Genomic DNA, 14,658 nt, shown 5'->3' with positions numbered 1-14,658 from the left:
TGAAGGGGCTCCAGGAAAGCTGGGGAGGGGCTTGGGACAAGGGCAGGGAGGGCTGGGAGCAGGGGGAAGGGTTTTAAGCTGGAAAAGGGGAGGTTTAGGTTAGATCTTAGGAAGAAATTCTTTCCTGTGAGGGTGGGGAGAGCCTGGCCCAGGCTGCCCAGGGAAGCTGTGGCTGCCCCATCCCTGGCAGCGTTGAAGGGCAGGTCGGGTGGGTCTGGGATCAGCCTGGGCTGGCGGGAGGTGCCCCTGCCCGTGCAGGGAGGTGGAGACGAAACGCCCTGCGGGCCCGGAACGCGGGCGCGGGGCTGCGGGGCCGGGCGGAGGGGAGCGCGGGCGCGCCGGTCACCTTGCCGCCGCCGCCGCCGCCATGGCCTTCCTGCCGGACGAGTCGCGGTCGCTGCCGCCGCCCCCGCTCCTCAACAAGGGCTCGGCCTGGCTGGGCTTGGCGGGCTGGGTGTCGGCTCTGCTGGACAACGGCTTCAACCGCCGGCCCGTCATCCGAGCGGGTGCGGCGGGGCTCGGGGGAGGAAGGGCAGGGGGGGTGGGGAGGCCTGAGGGGAAGGGGGGGTGGGAGGAGGAAGGCTGGGGAGTGGGGTGTGTGGGATTTGGGGTGACTCTGAGGGGTAGGGGGGTGGGGAAAGAGCCCTGAGGGTGGGGGTGAGAAGGGGCTTTGGGGCGGCTGTGAGGGGAGGGAGGAGAGGGAGGCAGGCCTGAAGGTGAGGGGATGTGGGATTCGGGGTGACCTAAAGGGATATGGTGGTGGTGGTGGGAGTGGAGGGGAGGGGGCCCTCGGGGGGGTGTGTGTGTGTGTGTGTGTGTGTGTAGGGGGGTTGGGGAAGGGTGTAGCTGGGGTTTGGGGTGAGTCCTGAGGGGTCTGAGGGTTTGGGGGAAGGGGAGATAGTCTTGAGGTGAGGAACAGGGGGGGAGATGGGGAAGTTAGAGGGGATTGGGAGGAGCTGGGGGAAGGGGTGTGTGGGATTTGGGGAGACCTTGAGGAATATCGGGGGGGGAGTGAGGGTGGAGGTGGGGCCTGAGGTGAGGGGATGCGGAGTATCTGGGATTTGAGGGGACTCTGAGGGACATGAGGGTGAGGAACAGGCTGCCCAGAGAGGTTGTGGAGTCTCCTTCTCTGGAGACATTCAAGACCCCTCTGGACATGTTCCTGTGTGATGTGCTCTGGGTGACCCTGCTCTGGCAGGGGGGTTGGGCTGGGTGATCTTTCGAGGTCCCTTCCAACCCCTAAGATCCTGTGATTCTGTGTGAAGGGGAGACAGCCCTGACATGAGGGGATGGGGGACTAAGAGGAGGGAAAGGGGGGGGGGGGGGGTGTTCTGTGGGATTTGGGGTGACTCTGCAAGGGTTGTAGGGTCAGTAGTGAAGGGGAGGGAACCCTGAGGCGAGGGGTCTGTTGGCAGGGCAGGGATTTGATGCAGTGGGAGGGAACTGGGGGAAAGAGACATTGTAGGGAGGTGGAGGGGATTTGGAGTGGCTCTCTGAGGGGTATGGGGGGGTGGGAAGGGAAGAAGCCCTGGGAAAGGGAGGGTCTCTCTTGGGGGCTGGCAGGGGCTATGGTAGGTCTGCAGGTGAGGGTGCTGAAAGAACCTTGGGGGGCTTAATCACAGGGGTGAAGCAGTGAGAGAGGAGCTGGAGTGTGGGGAGCCAGGTTGTCTGGAGAGGCTGGGGAAAGCGGGGGGCCACCTGGGGCTGGGAGATGGGACAAGACAGGGACCTTTCTCTCCCTGGTGCAGGTGTTCACCGCCAGGTCCTCTTCACTACTGTGGGATGGTTTGTTGGCTATTACCTAGTGAAACGTACAGAGTACATCCATGCCAAACTGGACAGAGAGTTGTTTGAGTATGTCAGGCATCATCCAGAGGACTTCAAGAAAGCAGGTATAATAAACTGGTATTTTAATAAAGACCTCAACATGCCATAACATACTAGTTATTAAGTGCTAACGTGTGTAAAGATGTAGCTGGGCTGCTTGCAGAATTTGTTTTTTCCTAGCAAGTCGTACTGACTGGTCACTCTTTCCTGCTTACTCACAGTCTCTTCTTTCAAGTAACTAGCAATAGAATGAGAGGAAATGGGTTTAAGTTGTGCCAGGGGAGGTTTAGGTTGGACATTAGGAAAAATGTACTTACTGAAAGAGTGGTGAGGCCTTGGAACGGGCTGCCCAGGGAGGTGGTGGAGGCACCATCCCTGGAGGTGTTCAAGAAGTGCTTAGATGTGGCACTTCAAGATACAGTTTCATGGTTGTGGTAGCTGGATTACAGCTGGACTTGATGATCTTGAAGGTCTTTTCCAACATTAATGATTCTGTGATAAATAGCAACAATATGAAGGATTTTATTGTATGAAAACAGATATTTTAATGGAGCTGATCAGTGGCCTTGATGATCAATTTTCCTCCTAAAAGCTTATTTTAATGTAAAAATTGCAGAGCCAAAAAGCATTAAGAGTAGACCAAACTTGTGCCAGTGAAGGAGAAACTAAGTAATGAAAATCAGGAATTGTGGGGTTTAATTCTTATAAAATCAAGATTTTACTGCTTATTCATGTAAAATTGCACTTTTAAGTGCATGTTGATTTGAAAACGGTGTGGCCATCATATAATCATAGAATGGTTTGGGTTGGAAGGGACCTTAAAAGATCATCTAGTGCCAACCCCCCTTCATGGGCAGGGACACCTCCCAAGACTCAGAAAATAAGTAGAGCAGCTGAAAATAGGAATAAAAATGTCAGGAAACTTGATGTGCCTTTAGATCCTTGGTAAAGAATGACATTTTACTAAATGTAGTCACAAAATGTAAGCCACTGGACTCAGCAATACTATGGCAAATTTTGGTGCAAATTGTCTGTTTTCTAATAAAATGGAGTTAGGTGAATTTGGCTGTTGGATTATAACCCACTTACAGAAGGAATCTGTAGAAATAAAGAACTGTTCAAAGATCTTTTGTCAGGAATCTGTGGTGAGCCCTATGGAAAAGAAGTGAAATATTTAGTTGATGTAGAGAGTCAGTAGTTCACTGTTGGTAGCAAAAAAGAAAAAAAGTCAAAACCAGAATTTGGTAGCTTTGTTAACCTTAAAAATGAGTATTAAAAATCTCAACCTATCTCAAATGCTGATGAGGTTTTCATTGCCTCTTGCAGAGAAGAGGAGAATAGGGGAGCTTCTGGAGGATTTCTACCCAGTTCGCTGAGGGTTTCTCCAGCAGCAACATCATGTCTCAGGATGCATCTGCTGAACTAATTCCATAGCTGGGAATTTTTGGCAAGCTGGCTGTAACTTCAACCGTCCATGGCTTAGAAAATGAACCATTTCTGGTTTTCATGTAATAAAAGTTATGATTAAATACCCAGTGTTTGATTATTTGTTCTTCTCTTCCGTTGTGGTGTGTCAGTCTGTAGGTGACTGATACTTGTGCTAGAGGAATAACTTTGATTCACCCTTTTTTCAGCTGTTTTAGGTGTGAGAAGGGGAGGTTGTTGATGCAGCATGTATTTTAAGAAGCCCAGGAAGCAGTTGTGGAAATTCCTCCTTTTTATTTCTCACTGGTGTTTCTCCTGACCCTTGAGGGTGCTCTGGACCAGCCCCTGTAGATACTGTAGCCAAAATCTTGCTGTGAAATGAATTCTGTTCAACCAACAAAAATAGGTGTTTTCCCTGATCAACTCCCTTACCTATTTTGCATTCTCATGCTGCTTTTTCTTTGCTGAAGATCAGGATCCAAACTTTTTACTTTCTCACTGGGTTGTTGGCTCCTAAATCCACACTCTGAACCCAAATGTCTTCCACACACGCTGAGGATCTGCAGCATTTCTGAATTTGTAGGGTGCTCGGTACCCCTGGAGCTTGAAGCACTTCCAGTTGCATTGAAATATTCAAGGCTGGGAAGGCAAAAGAAGACACTGAAGCTACTGCAGCTGTGACTGTTCCGTTCCCAGGTTATGTTTCAGCAGAACTTCAGAGCTCCTTGGTGGCCGGGGACAGTGCCGGTGTCCCGGGAGCCTTTCCAGGGCAGCGTGGAGCCGGCGTCCCCCGGCCAGGCTGGAGAGGGCCTGACCTGCCCCTTTTGCCCCCATCCTGCCGGGGGCCCGCGTGGGGTTTTTCAAGGACAAAGACCTTTTCTGTGGCCACCTAGTGTCACTTCTCAGCCACGTCCAGCAGCGGTGGCAGCAGCTGGACCCTGCTGGGGTGTGATGCAAGGCCCTGCAATCGGAGCCCCAGAAGTTTCCTGGGAATCAGCAGGGTTGGGGCCGGCTGGCCAGACAGTGGCTTGCAGAGAGGGACCTGGGGGTCCTGGGGGCTTGCCAGTGGCCCACAAGTTGTCCTTCCAGCTGTCTAAGGTCACAGACATTTTCTGAGCACGTCTTTACCATGTGTCCTGCTCTGATCGTTCCTCGGGGCACCACGAGCCTTTCCACTTGCTGAGCACGCTGCCCAAGCCAAAAGCCATTGCTGAAGGTGCCTGCAGGCTTTCCTTGCTCTGACCACCACCTTCTCCATGGGACACGGAGCCCATCCTTCAACTCCAGCCATCTAAACCACCATCATCGCTTCCTTTGAGGTCCTTGTCTCAGCAGGAACCAACACCGCTCTGTTCCTTATGGTTCAGTGGATAGAGAGGAGCTCCAAAGGTGGGTTGTAGACACCGTGTCCACCTTCCAGCTCCATTTCTCCCCTATCCTGTGCTGTCACAGCCCAGCTTGAGGTGGCATGACTTGGGGATGGCTGAAGTGCCAGCCAGCAGCTCCCTTGTGCTCCCCTTTCTCTGGATAAGACAGAAGGCTTCAACCTTGCCAGGGCTGAGGGATGACACAGGGCAGATCTGTAGATCTGCCTCCAAATCCTCATGCTGGCTGGGAGGAGCTGTGTTTGCCACCATTTGGGGGCACTTGATGCTTGGCAAACACTTTTGTAGATGCTGCTTTTGTCCTTCCCAGAACAACAAGACATTTGGCCCCATGAGGGGTGTCACCTGGTGGGACGTGGCAGCAGTGTGGGGTGGGGTTGGTGCTGAGCCCATGGGAGGAGCAATGAGACCCTCAGGCTTCTGCAACTGCAGACTTGGGGTTTGGGCAGACCTTCCCCTGGCCTACCATCCTCTGCCATGGCTCAGAGGGAGGACAATGCCACCAAAATGCCAACTCTTGTCCCCAGGTGTTCCCATGTTGTCCCAGGCACCGCCTGCTGCCAGATTCCCCACTGTCTCTGCCTCCCCTGGCACCACCAGGGTTGCCTTTGTCCTTGTTCAGACCCACTTGGCATCCTATCAGGTGTGGGGTGGACATGGCCCCAAATGTCCCCTGTAGAGCCCCCAGATGTCCCCTGCAGAGCCCCCAGATCCCTGACTGGCCACTCAGCCACAGGCAGCTGGAGACCTCTTCCCTGCTGCCTGTGCTCCAAGAGGCCAAGCTGAAGCTGGGAGAAATGGGCTGATCAGGTGAGAGGAGATGGCAACCTCCAAAGGAATCCTAACGACAGGTTTGGGATCCCAGGGCCTTGGAGAGGGGCTGAGCCCGGCAGCCCTGCTGCCCCTCAGGGATTGTCCCCAGGCTCAGCCCTGCATGGGCAGCTCCATGGCAGAAACCCTGATGGGCAGGAGAAAGGCCTGGGAAGCTGTGGGGCACAGAGCAGCAGCAGCAGCAGTGGGACAGCCCTGGGGAGACCTTTGAAGAGAACCCTGAGCCTGGTGCCCGCGCTGTGTGTGGGATGAAGGTTCCCTCCACCAAGGGACAGACCTGCCCACCCTTCTGGGCGCGCAGCAGCGGGGCTTGGTGTCTGCCTGGCTGCTGCACCTCTGGGTCCTGTGTCAGGCAGATTCACACCCGTCTGTGCACACAACACAGATAGCAGCTCCTGCGGGTGTTGCTGCTGACGTGAGGAGGAAATGTTGTCCTTTGAGGGTTGTGAGACACTGGAACAAGTTGCCCAGAGAAGTCAGCCATGACCAATGGTTGGAAGGGGCCCTGAGCTACCTGATCAGGTGGAAAATGTCCCTGCAGACAGCAGGAGGCTGGACTAGATGGTCTCTACGAGGTCCCTTCCAACCCAAATCATCCCGTGACTCTGAGTTTTTGTCCCCTCACGTTCCCCATCGTTTCCCTGGAAAGCCCCTTCCCAGCAGAGCCGCTGCCCCTGCCCCACGCCAGGGCACGCCAGGAGGGCTCCAGCCAGGGGAAAGCACCACGCTGACAGCAGCTTCCCAGGGCAGGTTTTATTAGCAAAGATTGGGGCCACCACCCTCAGGGTCCAGGTACCAGCTGGAAACGGGCTGAGCAGTCCCAGGGACTGTTGGAGGTCGGGGCCCCGTGCGGCGCTGCCGCCTCCGTGCTGCTCTTTGAAAATAAAGAGGAGGCCACGAGGCGGGCAGCGCTGCCCATGGACCTCCCAGCATGAACAGATGCTTCTTCCTATGAGGATAAGGCACCATCTGGTTCTCCGGTGGTTGCAACCGTGGCCGGTGGGCGGTCCCAGCGCTGGGAGATCAGCTGCCGTGCGGAGGGGAGGCTGGGGGGGCTGGGGAGCAGGCTGTGATGGTCAGCGGTGGGGGTGTCCTCTCCTGCATGTCACCAGCACCCAGCCTGCAACGACAGCTCGCCTTAACCCTCAAGGCCATCCCAGGGAGAGACCTGGGCCACCAGTCTCGGGGCCACAGACCCTGAAGCCTCAGAGTCTCTGCACGGAGGGATGCAATGAGTCCCCTCCCTCAGCATGGGGAAGGAGATAAGGGTGCTGAGGAACTGGAATGGGTTGCCCAGGGAGGTGGCTGATGCCCCATCCCTGGAGGTTTTTAAGGCCAGCTTGGACCAGGTTTTGTGCCACCTGGTCTAGTGGTGGGTTCCCTGCTCATGGCAGGGGGGTTGGAACTGGATGATCTTTGAGGTCCCTTCCAACCTTCATGATTCTGTAATTCTCTGATTCTGTGATCTGCAGCATTTGAGGGGACAGCCCCCATCTCAAGGCTTTGTCCAGTACCTCTCCACCCCTGCAGGGACACACACCTCAGCCACCCCTCGTGCAGGTGCCCTGGACTCCATGTCCCCCCGGCTCTTACCTGGTGGCTGGGGAAGGGTCACCAGCTGGGCTGCCCCTCACTGGGGCTGATCTGCTCCAGGATCTGGCTGTATCTGCGGGTCAGGGCATTGGTGTCCCTGGTGAGGTGGGTGAGGACCTGCTGCAAGCCGGCCAGGTGGTGGGACAGGCGCTCCTCCAGCTGGGCGTCCATGGCGTCGTTGTCATCCGAGGCTGTGCTGGGGTCAGTGTCACCGAAGGCTGTGCTGGTGTCAGGGCTGGTGTGGCTCTGGTCGGTGACAGAGGCCAGGCCCTTCTCCACCACAGGCTTGATGGCCTTGAGGAGCTGGTAGCGCTCGTAGAGGTCCGTGTGGCCACCTGCAGCCGGGGCTGCCCCCTCCTGCTGTGGGAAGACCCCTCGGAGCAGGCTGGGGAACATCACCTCCTGCTCCATCTTCTGGGTGGCTGAGAAGTACTGCTCCATGGCCCTGCTCTCACAGCTCTGCTCGCAGCGCTGCTCTGGGCTCTTCCCGGGCTGCCACCTGCTCCCCGTCCCTGCCCAGGGCTTTTTATGAGGGGCCAGGGCATGTCCCTCCTCTGCTGTCCTCTCCTGCAGCCCCAGCCCAGGCTGGACATCCCTGGGGCCGGGCTTGGCTCCATCCCAGCTGGGGCTCAGCAACACCCTCTCCCTGGCTCTGCACAATCTCTCCTGGCCCAGCTGGCGGGGGGGATGGGGGTGTCACCTCTGTCCCCTCCTCGCTGCCATGTGCTCGGGACGTGAACCCTCCGGGGACGTTGAGTAACCCCTGTCCAGAGCTGCTGGCCTGGAGGCAACCACAGCTGCCAGGGTGGAAGATCTCACTGGAGAAGTGCTGCCATATGGGGTCCAACATGGGGTGTTGGGGACGCAGGATGGGGCTAAATGCTGCCGTGGGAAGCTCCAGTGACATGTGGCTATCACTGCCCACGTGGAGCACGGACAGGGCCACCACCTCCCCCCACAGCCCCCATCCTGGGGCAGATGCCATGGTTGGGACACAGCCAGCACTGCTTGTCCCCACGTGTCCCTGGGGTGTGTGGCAATCAGCAACGATTGTTCTATTTGGGGAAAGGCCATGAGGTCCCTTGTCCCTTTTGCAACCCTCAGCAGTGGCAGCTGTCCCACTCCCCACCGAGGTGGCCAGCCAAGAATCCACACTGCTGCCTGCTTTCCCCTTCCTCAACACCTCCCATCCCTCTTGTCCTTTCCCAGGTGTCCCCGGTGTCTCTGAGTGTCCTGCCATGGAGCCCAGCACTGCACTGAGATGTGGGGGTGCTACCAGCCCTGTGGCAGACACTGGAAACTTGGCCACATCAGGGGCATGGGCCACTACAACCCTGCTGGGAGGTGCATGGATGTCCTAGTACCCCCCCTGGGTGGGCACAGGGGGCTACACCCACCCTGGTGCTGGAGCTTCACCATGCAGTTAATGGAAGACATCTTCACCTGTAGCCTCTGGTGACAACCATAAACCTCTGGTGTGAGATATCCACCCCCTTGGGGACACACGGGCATGTGTCACCCCAGCCAGCCCCTGAGAGGAAGCTTGGTACCACAACTCCCAGGGACATGAGGTCCCTCCTCAGGCATGTCCTCGGCCCATGGGCACATCTGTGACCCAGCACCTCCATCTCTCCCTGGGGCAGCTGGGCTAGGGAGACCCTGGAGAAGGGTTGTGGCATCTTGGTCCCCCAGGGTCCAGTGGTGCCACGGGATGATATGGAGTCATAGGATGGTTTGAGTTGGAAGTGACCTTAAAGATCATCTAGTTCCAACCCCCTGCGTGGGCAGGGACACCTCCCACTAGATCAAGATGCTCCAAGCTCCATCCAGCCTGGTCTTGAACACTTCCAGGGAGGGAGCATGTGACATCTGGAAGTGCTAGGGATGACAGGGGGACACTCAGGAATTTGGGGGGAGGTGTTTTCCCCCTGTCCCCAGGAGAACAGCAGATTGTGGGGAGGATTGCTCAAAGCAGGGGCTGTGGCACCAGAGACCTGAGGATCTCATTGCACTTCCTGGGGGTCCCGATGGCCCTGAGCAATCACCCCCAGCCCCCACCCAGGTGCCCCACTTCAGGTCAGCCCAGTCCCAGCCCTGCTGCAGCCCCGAGGTGGCTGTGCTGGGCTCCTGTCCTGGCTCCTCTCTTCTTGCTCCTGCCATGGCTGCTGGTGTTAGCAGCTCCCCACAGCCTATTCTAGCAGGACATGGAGGATGTGGGGCCCGTTTTTTGGCTGATGGGTTCACCAGAGGCACAAGGGGAGTATGAGAATTCATGTCCCAAGGACGGGGAGCTGGGAGCTGACCCGGGGTTGCAGAGCACCACCACCCCCTGCCCTGCTGCTCCCATCAGTGAGGTGGCTTGGGATGACATCCAAACCAAAACAAGGGAGCAGGGGGGCATAGTGTCCCCTGTGTCCTTCTGTCCCCAGAGCCCTGAAATGTCCCTGCACTTCCCAGAAGCTCCACAGTAGCCCAGACCCACATGGTGGCAAAGCTCCTGGCTGGTGCCTGCACACACCTTAGTGCAGTGCTGGACTCCACAGCAGGACACCCAGAGACAGCAGGGACACCTGGCAAGGGACAAGAGGGGTGGCAAGGACAGATCTGTGGAGGAGAGGGCAAGTGGCAATGTGGGCACCTGGCTGGGACATGTGGAGGAGGGTCAGCAGGAGAACTGCCAGCACTGAGGGTTGCAAGAGATGTGAGACCCCACGGCCTTTCCCCTAACAGGACAATCTTCCACGATTGCCACACACCGCAGGGACACATGGGGACAAGCAGCGGTGGCTGTGTCCCAGCCATGGCATCTGCCCCAGGATGGGGGCTCTGGGTTGGGGTGGCCCCGTCCCGGCTCCCCCGTGTGGAGCAACAACCAAATGTCACAGCCAAGAGTGTTTCACATCCTGGAGGCAGGTCCCCATGCCTGTCCCCATCCCAGATGGGGGAGAGCTGAGGGGAAGGGGATGTTTCTGCAGAGCCCTGTGGCTGGGCATCAGCTGAGGGCCATGTCCCCAGGTCCCCAGATGGGACCCCACACTGCAGCACATTCCCGGTGGGATTACCCATATGTCTGCAGGAAGGGGTTACTCAACGTCCCCGGAGGGTTCACGTCCCGAGCGCATGGCAGCGAGGAGGGGACAGAGGTGACACCCCCATCCCCCCCGCCAGCTGGGCCAGGAGAGATTGTGCAGAGCCAGGGAGAGGGTGTTGCTGAGCCCCAGCTGGGATGCAGCCAAGCCCGGCCCCAGGGATGTCCAGCCTGGGCTGGGGCTGGCAGGAGAGGACAGCAGAGGAGGGACATGCCCTGGCCCCTCATAAAAAGCCCTGGGCAGGGACGGGGAGCAGGTGGCAGCCCGGGAAGAGCCCAGAGCAGCGCTGCGAGCAGAGCTGTGAGAGCAGGGCCATGGAGCAGTACTTCTCAGCCACCCAGAAGATGGAGCAGGAGGTGATGTTCCCCAGCCTGCTCCGAGGGGTCTTCCCACAGCAGGAGGGGGCAGCCCCGGCTGCAGGTGGCCACACGGACCTCTACGAGCGCTACCAGCTCCTCAAGGCCATCAAGCCTGTGGTGGAGAAGGGCCTGGCCTCTGTCACCGACCAGAGCCACACCAGCCCTGACACCAGCACAGCCTTCGGTGACACTGACCCCAGCACAGCCTCGGATGACAACGACGCCATGGACGCCCAGCTGGAGGAGCGCCTGTCCCACCACCTGGCCGGCTTGCAGCAGGTCCTCACCCACCTCACCAGGGACACCAATGCCCTGACCCGCAGATACAGCCAGATCCTGGAGCAGATCAGCCCCAGTGAGGGGCAGCCCAGCTGGTGACCCTTCCCCAGCCACCAGGTAAGAGCCGGGGGGACATGGAGTCCAGGGCACCTGCACGAGGGGTGGCTGAGGTGTGTGTCCCTGCAGGGGTGGAGAGGTACTGGACAAAGCCTTGAGATGGGGGCTGTCCCCTCAAATGCTGCAGATCACAGAATCAGAGAATTACAGAATCATGAAGGTTGGAAGGGACCTCAAAGATCATCCAGTTCCAACCCCCCTGCCATGAGCAGGGAACCCACCACTAGACCAGGTGGCACAAAACCTGGTCCAAGCTGGCCTTAAAAACCTCCAGGGATGGGGCATCAGCCACCTCCCTGGGCAACCCATTCCAGTTCCTCAGCACCCTTATCTCCTTCCCCATGCTGAGGGAGGGGACTCATTGCATCCCTCCGTGCAGAGACTCTGAGGCTTCAGGGTCTGTGGCCCCGAGACTGGTGGCCCAGGTCTCTCCCTGGGATGGCCTTGAGGGTTAAGGCGAGCTGTCGTTGCAGGCTGGGTGCTGGTGACATGCAGGAGAGGACACCCCCACCGCTGACCACCACAGCCTGCTCCCCAGCCCCCCCAGCCTCCCCTCAGCACGGCAGCTGATCTCCCAGCGCTGGGACCGCCCGCCGGCCACGGTTGCAACCACCGGAGAACCAGATGGTGCCTTATCCTCATAGGAAGAAGCATCTGTTCATGCTGGGAGGTCCATGGGCAGCGCTGCCCGCCTCGTGGCCTCCTCTTTATTTTCAAAGAGCAGCACGGAGGCGGCAGCGCCGCACGGGGCCCCGACCTCCAACAGTCCTTGGGACTGCTCAGCCCGTTTCCAGCTGGTACCTGGACCCTGAGAGTGGTGGCCCCAGTCTTTGCTAATAAAACCTGCCCTGGGAAGCTGCTGTCAGCGTGGTGCTTTCCCCTGGCTGGAGCCCTCCTGGCGTGCCCTGGCGTGGGGCAGGGGCAGCGGCTCTGCTGGGAAGGGGCTTTCCAGGGAAACGATGGGGAACGTGAGGGGACAAAAACTCAGAGTCACGGGATGATTTGGGTTGGAAGGGACCTCGTAGAGACCATCTAGTCCAGCCTCCTGCTGTCTGCAGGGACATTTTCCACCTGATCAGGTAGCTCAGGGCCCCTTCCAACCACTGGTCATGGCTGACTTCTCTGGGCAACTTGTTCCAGTGTCTCACAACCCTCAAACGACAACATTTCCTCCTCACGTCAGCAGCAACACCCGCAGGAGCTGCTATCTGTGTTGTGTACACAGACGGGTGTGAATCTGCCTGACACAGGACCCAGAGGTGCAGCAGCCAGGCAGACACCAAGCCCCGCTGCTGCGCGCCCAGAAGGGTGGGCAGGTCTGTCCCTTGGTGGAGGGAACCTTCATCCCACACACAGCGCGGGCACCAGGCTCAGGGTTCTCTTCAAAGGTCTCCCCAGGGCTGTCCCACTGCTGCTGCTGCTGCTCTGTGCCCCACAGCTTCCCAGGCCTTTCTCCTGCCCATCAGGGTTTCTGCCATGGAGCTGCCCATGCAGGGCTGAGCCTGGGGACAATCCCTGAGGGGCAGCAGGGCTGCCGGGCTCAGCCCCTCTCCAAGGCCCTGGGATCCCAAACCTGTCGTTAGGATTCCTTTGGAGGTTGCCATCTCCTCTCACCTGATCAGCCCATTTCTCCCAGCTTCAGCTTGGCCTCTTGGAGCACAGGCAGCAGGGAAGAGGTCTCCAGCTGCCTGTGGCTGAGTGGCCAGTCAGGGATCTGGGGGCTCTGCAGGGGACATCTGGGGGCTCTGCAGGGGACATTTGGGGCCATGTCCACCCCACACCTGATAGGATGCCAGGTGGGTCTGAACAAGGACAAAGGCAACCCTGGTGGTGCCAGGGGAGGCAGAGACAGTGGGGAATCTGGCGGTGCCTGGGACAACATGGGAACACCTGGGGACAAGAGTTGGCATTTTGGTGGCATTGTCCTCCCTCTGAGCCATGGCAGAGGATGGTAGGCCAGGGGAAGGTCTGCTCAAACCCCAAGTCTGCAGTCGCAGAAGCCTGAGGGTCTCATTGCTCCTCCCATGGGCTCAGCACCAACCCCACCCCACACTGCTGCCACGTCCCACCAGGTGACACCCCTCACGGGGCCAAATGTCTTGTTGTTCTGGGAAGGACAAAACCAGCATCTACAAAAGTGTTTGCCAAGCATGAAGTGCCCCGAAACGGTGGCAAACACAGCTCCTCCCAGCCAGCATGAGGATTTGGAGGCAGATCTACAGATCTGCCCTGTGTCATCCCTCAGCCCTGGCAAGGTTGAAGCCTTCTGTCTTATCCAGAGAAAGTGGAGCACAAGGGAGCTGCTGGCTGGCACTTCAGCCATCCCCAAGTCATGCCACCTCAAGCTGGGCTGTGACAGCACAGGATAGGGGAGAAATGGAGCTGGAAGGTGGACACGGTGTCTGCAACCCACCTTTGGAGCTCCTCTCTATCCACTGAACCATAAGGAACAGAGCGGTGTTGGTTCCTGCTGAGACAAGGACCTCAAAGGAAGCGATGATGGTGGTTTAGATGGCTGGAGTTGAAGGATGGGCTCCGTGTCCCATGGAGAAGGTGGTGGTCAGAGCAAGGAAAGCCTGCAGGCACCTCCAGCAACGGCTTTTGGCTTGGGCAGCGTGCTCAGCAAGTGGAAAGGCTCGTGGTGCCCCGAGGAACGATCAGAGCAGGACACATGGTAAAGACGTGCTCAGAAAATGTCTGTGACCTTAGACAGCTGGAAGGACAACTTCTGGGCCGCTGGCAAGCCCCCAGGACCCCCAGATCCCTCTCTGCAAGCCACTGTCTGGCCAGCCGGCCCCAACCCTGCTGATTCCCAGGAAACTTCTGGGGCTCCGATTGCAGGGCCTTGCATCACACCCCAGCAGGGTCCAGCTGCTGCCACCGCTGCTGGACGTGGCTGAGAAGTGACACGAGGTGGCCACAGAAAAGGTCTTTGTCCTTGAAAGACCCCACGCGGGCCCCCGGCAGGATGGGGGCAAAAGGGGCAGGTCAGGCCCTCTCCAGCCTGGCCGGGGGACGCCCGCTCCACGCTGCCCTGGAAAGGCTCCCGGGACACCGGCACTGTCCCCGGCCACCACGGGGAAGTGACCTTTTCCATTCACGTGGTTGAAGCCAACCAGGACCTTGCAGGTTGATTGGTACCTGATTAATGGCACCTCAGTCACCAGGAAGCAGCGACCTGGGCACGCAGGCTCAGGAAGACAAGAGACAATCGGTGTCGACCCAAAATGCTAGATCAGTAAGAAATTCCACACCCCCTTCTCTAAGCTGCCCCAAGAAGTCCTCACCACACGCCCCCCAGGATGGGGGGGCTGCCAGCACCCCTGCCCCTTCCCTGCCTGCACCCCTGGCTTTGGGTCTGGGGCTGCTCTGGCCTCAGCCATCCCTGCTGCTGCCCAGCGCCGCTCCTGCAGGTGCCGGGGTGAAGCCCCCAGAATGGACACCCGGGCACCCCAGCTCTGGCTCCCAGGTTGGACAAGGTGGCTGTGGGCCAGCAAGGTGACCTCAGGGTGAAGATGGCCACCAGCCTCCTGGGGCTAGGTGCAAAGAGGGGCCTCTTGCCCTCTGCTCAGCCCTGCTGGGACACTGGGCTGCCCAGTACAAGAGAGACATGGACGTACTGGAGAGTCCCCTGGAGGCCACAAAGGTGATGAAGGGGCTGGAGCACCTTCCATATGGGGAGAGGCTGTTTGAGCTGGGACTGTTGAAGAGAAGGCTCAGGGGCATCTCACCACCTTCTCTGCTTTTTCAAAG

At 58.5% G+C, this 14,658-nt stretch overlaps 3 protein-coding genes across 3 annotated transcripts; 2 read left to right on the top strand and 1 right to left on the bottom strand.

The window, feature by feature from the left end:
• Positions 1 to 281: 281 nt before the first annotated feature.
• On the top strand, positions 282 to 3,356 carry NDUFC2 (NADH:ubiquinone oxidoreductase subunit C2). The gene is made up of 3 exons (XM_051608047.1): positions 282 to 506; positions 1,749 to 1,892; positions 3,154 to 3,356. The coding sequence occupies exons 1-3, from the start codon at positions 368 to 370 to the stop codon at positions 3,201 to 3,203; spliced, it is 333 nt and encodes a 110-aa protein (XP_051464007.1). The 5' UTR covers positions 282 to 367; the 3' UTR covers positions 3,204 to 3,356.
• Positions 3,357 to 6,206: 2,850 nt separating this feature from the next.
• On the bottom strand, positions 6,207 to 7,582 carry LOC127379856 (thyroid hormone-inducible hepatic protein-like). The gene is made up of 2 exons (XM_051608044.1): positions 7,062 to 7,582; positions 6,207 to 6,588 (listed from the first exon to the last, which is right to left on the bottom strand). The coding sequence occupies exon 1, from the start codon at positions 7,500 to 7,502 to the stop codon at positions 7,080 to 7,082; it is 423 nt and encodes a 140-aa protein (XP_051464004.1). The 5' UTR covers positions 7,503 to 7,582; the 3' UTR covers positions 6,207 to 6,588; positions 7,062 to 7,079.
• Positions 7,583 to 10,372: 2,790 nt separating this feature from the next.
• On the top strand, positions 10,373 to 11,760 carry LOC127379857 (thyroid hormone-inducible hepatic protein-like). Its single transcript, XM_051608046.1, has 2 exons — positions 10,373 to 10,905; positions 11,379 to 11,760. Exon 1 carries the CDS (start codon positions 10,465 to 10,467, stop codon positions 10,885 to 10,887), a length of 423 nt encoding a protein of 140 aa, XP_051464006.1. The 5' UTR covers positions 10,373 to 10,464; the 3' UTR covers positions 10,888 to 10,905; positions 11,379 to 11,760.
• Positions 11,761 to 14,658: the final 2,898 nt, after the last annotated feature.

This window comes from Apus apus, chromosome 1, assembly GCF_020740795.1.
Source record: "Apus apus isolate bApuApu2 chromosome 1, bApuApu2.pri.cur, whole genome shotgun sequence".
Taxonomy (NCBI): Eukaryota; Metazoa; Chordata; class Aves; order Apodiformes; family Apodidae; genus Apus; species Apus apus.
Note: the sequence above shows the minus strand (reverse complement) of the source record. Positions and strands in the feature narration are given on the sequence as shown.

What these genes read in the sequence shown, in the direction of transcription:
- NDUFC2 (XM_051608047.1), top strand. Translation starts at nt 368, where the DNA reads ATGGCCTTCCTGCCGGACGAGTCGCGGTCGCTGCCGCCGCCCCCGCTC. An exon ending in CCGGCCCGTCATCCGAGCGG is followed by an intron (nt 507 to 1,748) that starts GTGCGGCGGGGC and finishes TCCCTGGTGCAG; the next exon opens with GTGTTCACCGCCAGGTCCTC. An exon ending in AGAGGACTTCAAGAAAGCAG is followed by an intron (nt 1,893 to 3,153) that starts GTATAATAAACT and finishes TGCCTCTTGCAG; the next exon opens with AGAAGAGGAGAATAGGGGAG.
- LOC127379856 (XM_051608044.1), bottom strand. Translation starts at nt 7,502, where the DNA reads ATGGAGCAGTACTTCTCAGCCACCCAGAAGATGGAGCAGGAGGTGATG.
- LOC127379857 (XM_051608046.1), top strand. Translation starts at nt 10,465, where the DNA reads ATGGAGCAGTACTTCTCAGCCACCCAGAAGATGGAGCAGGAGGTGATG.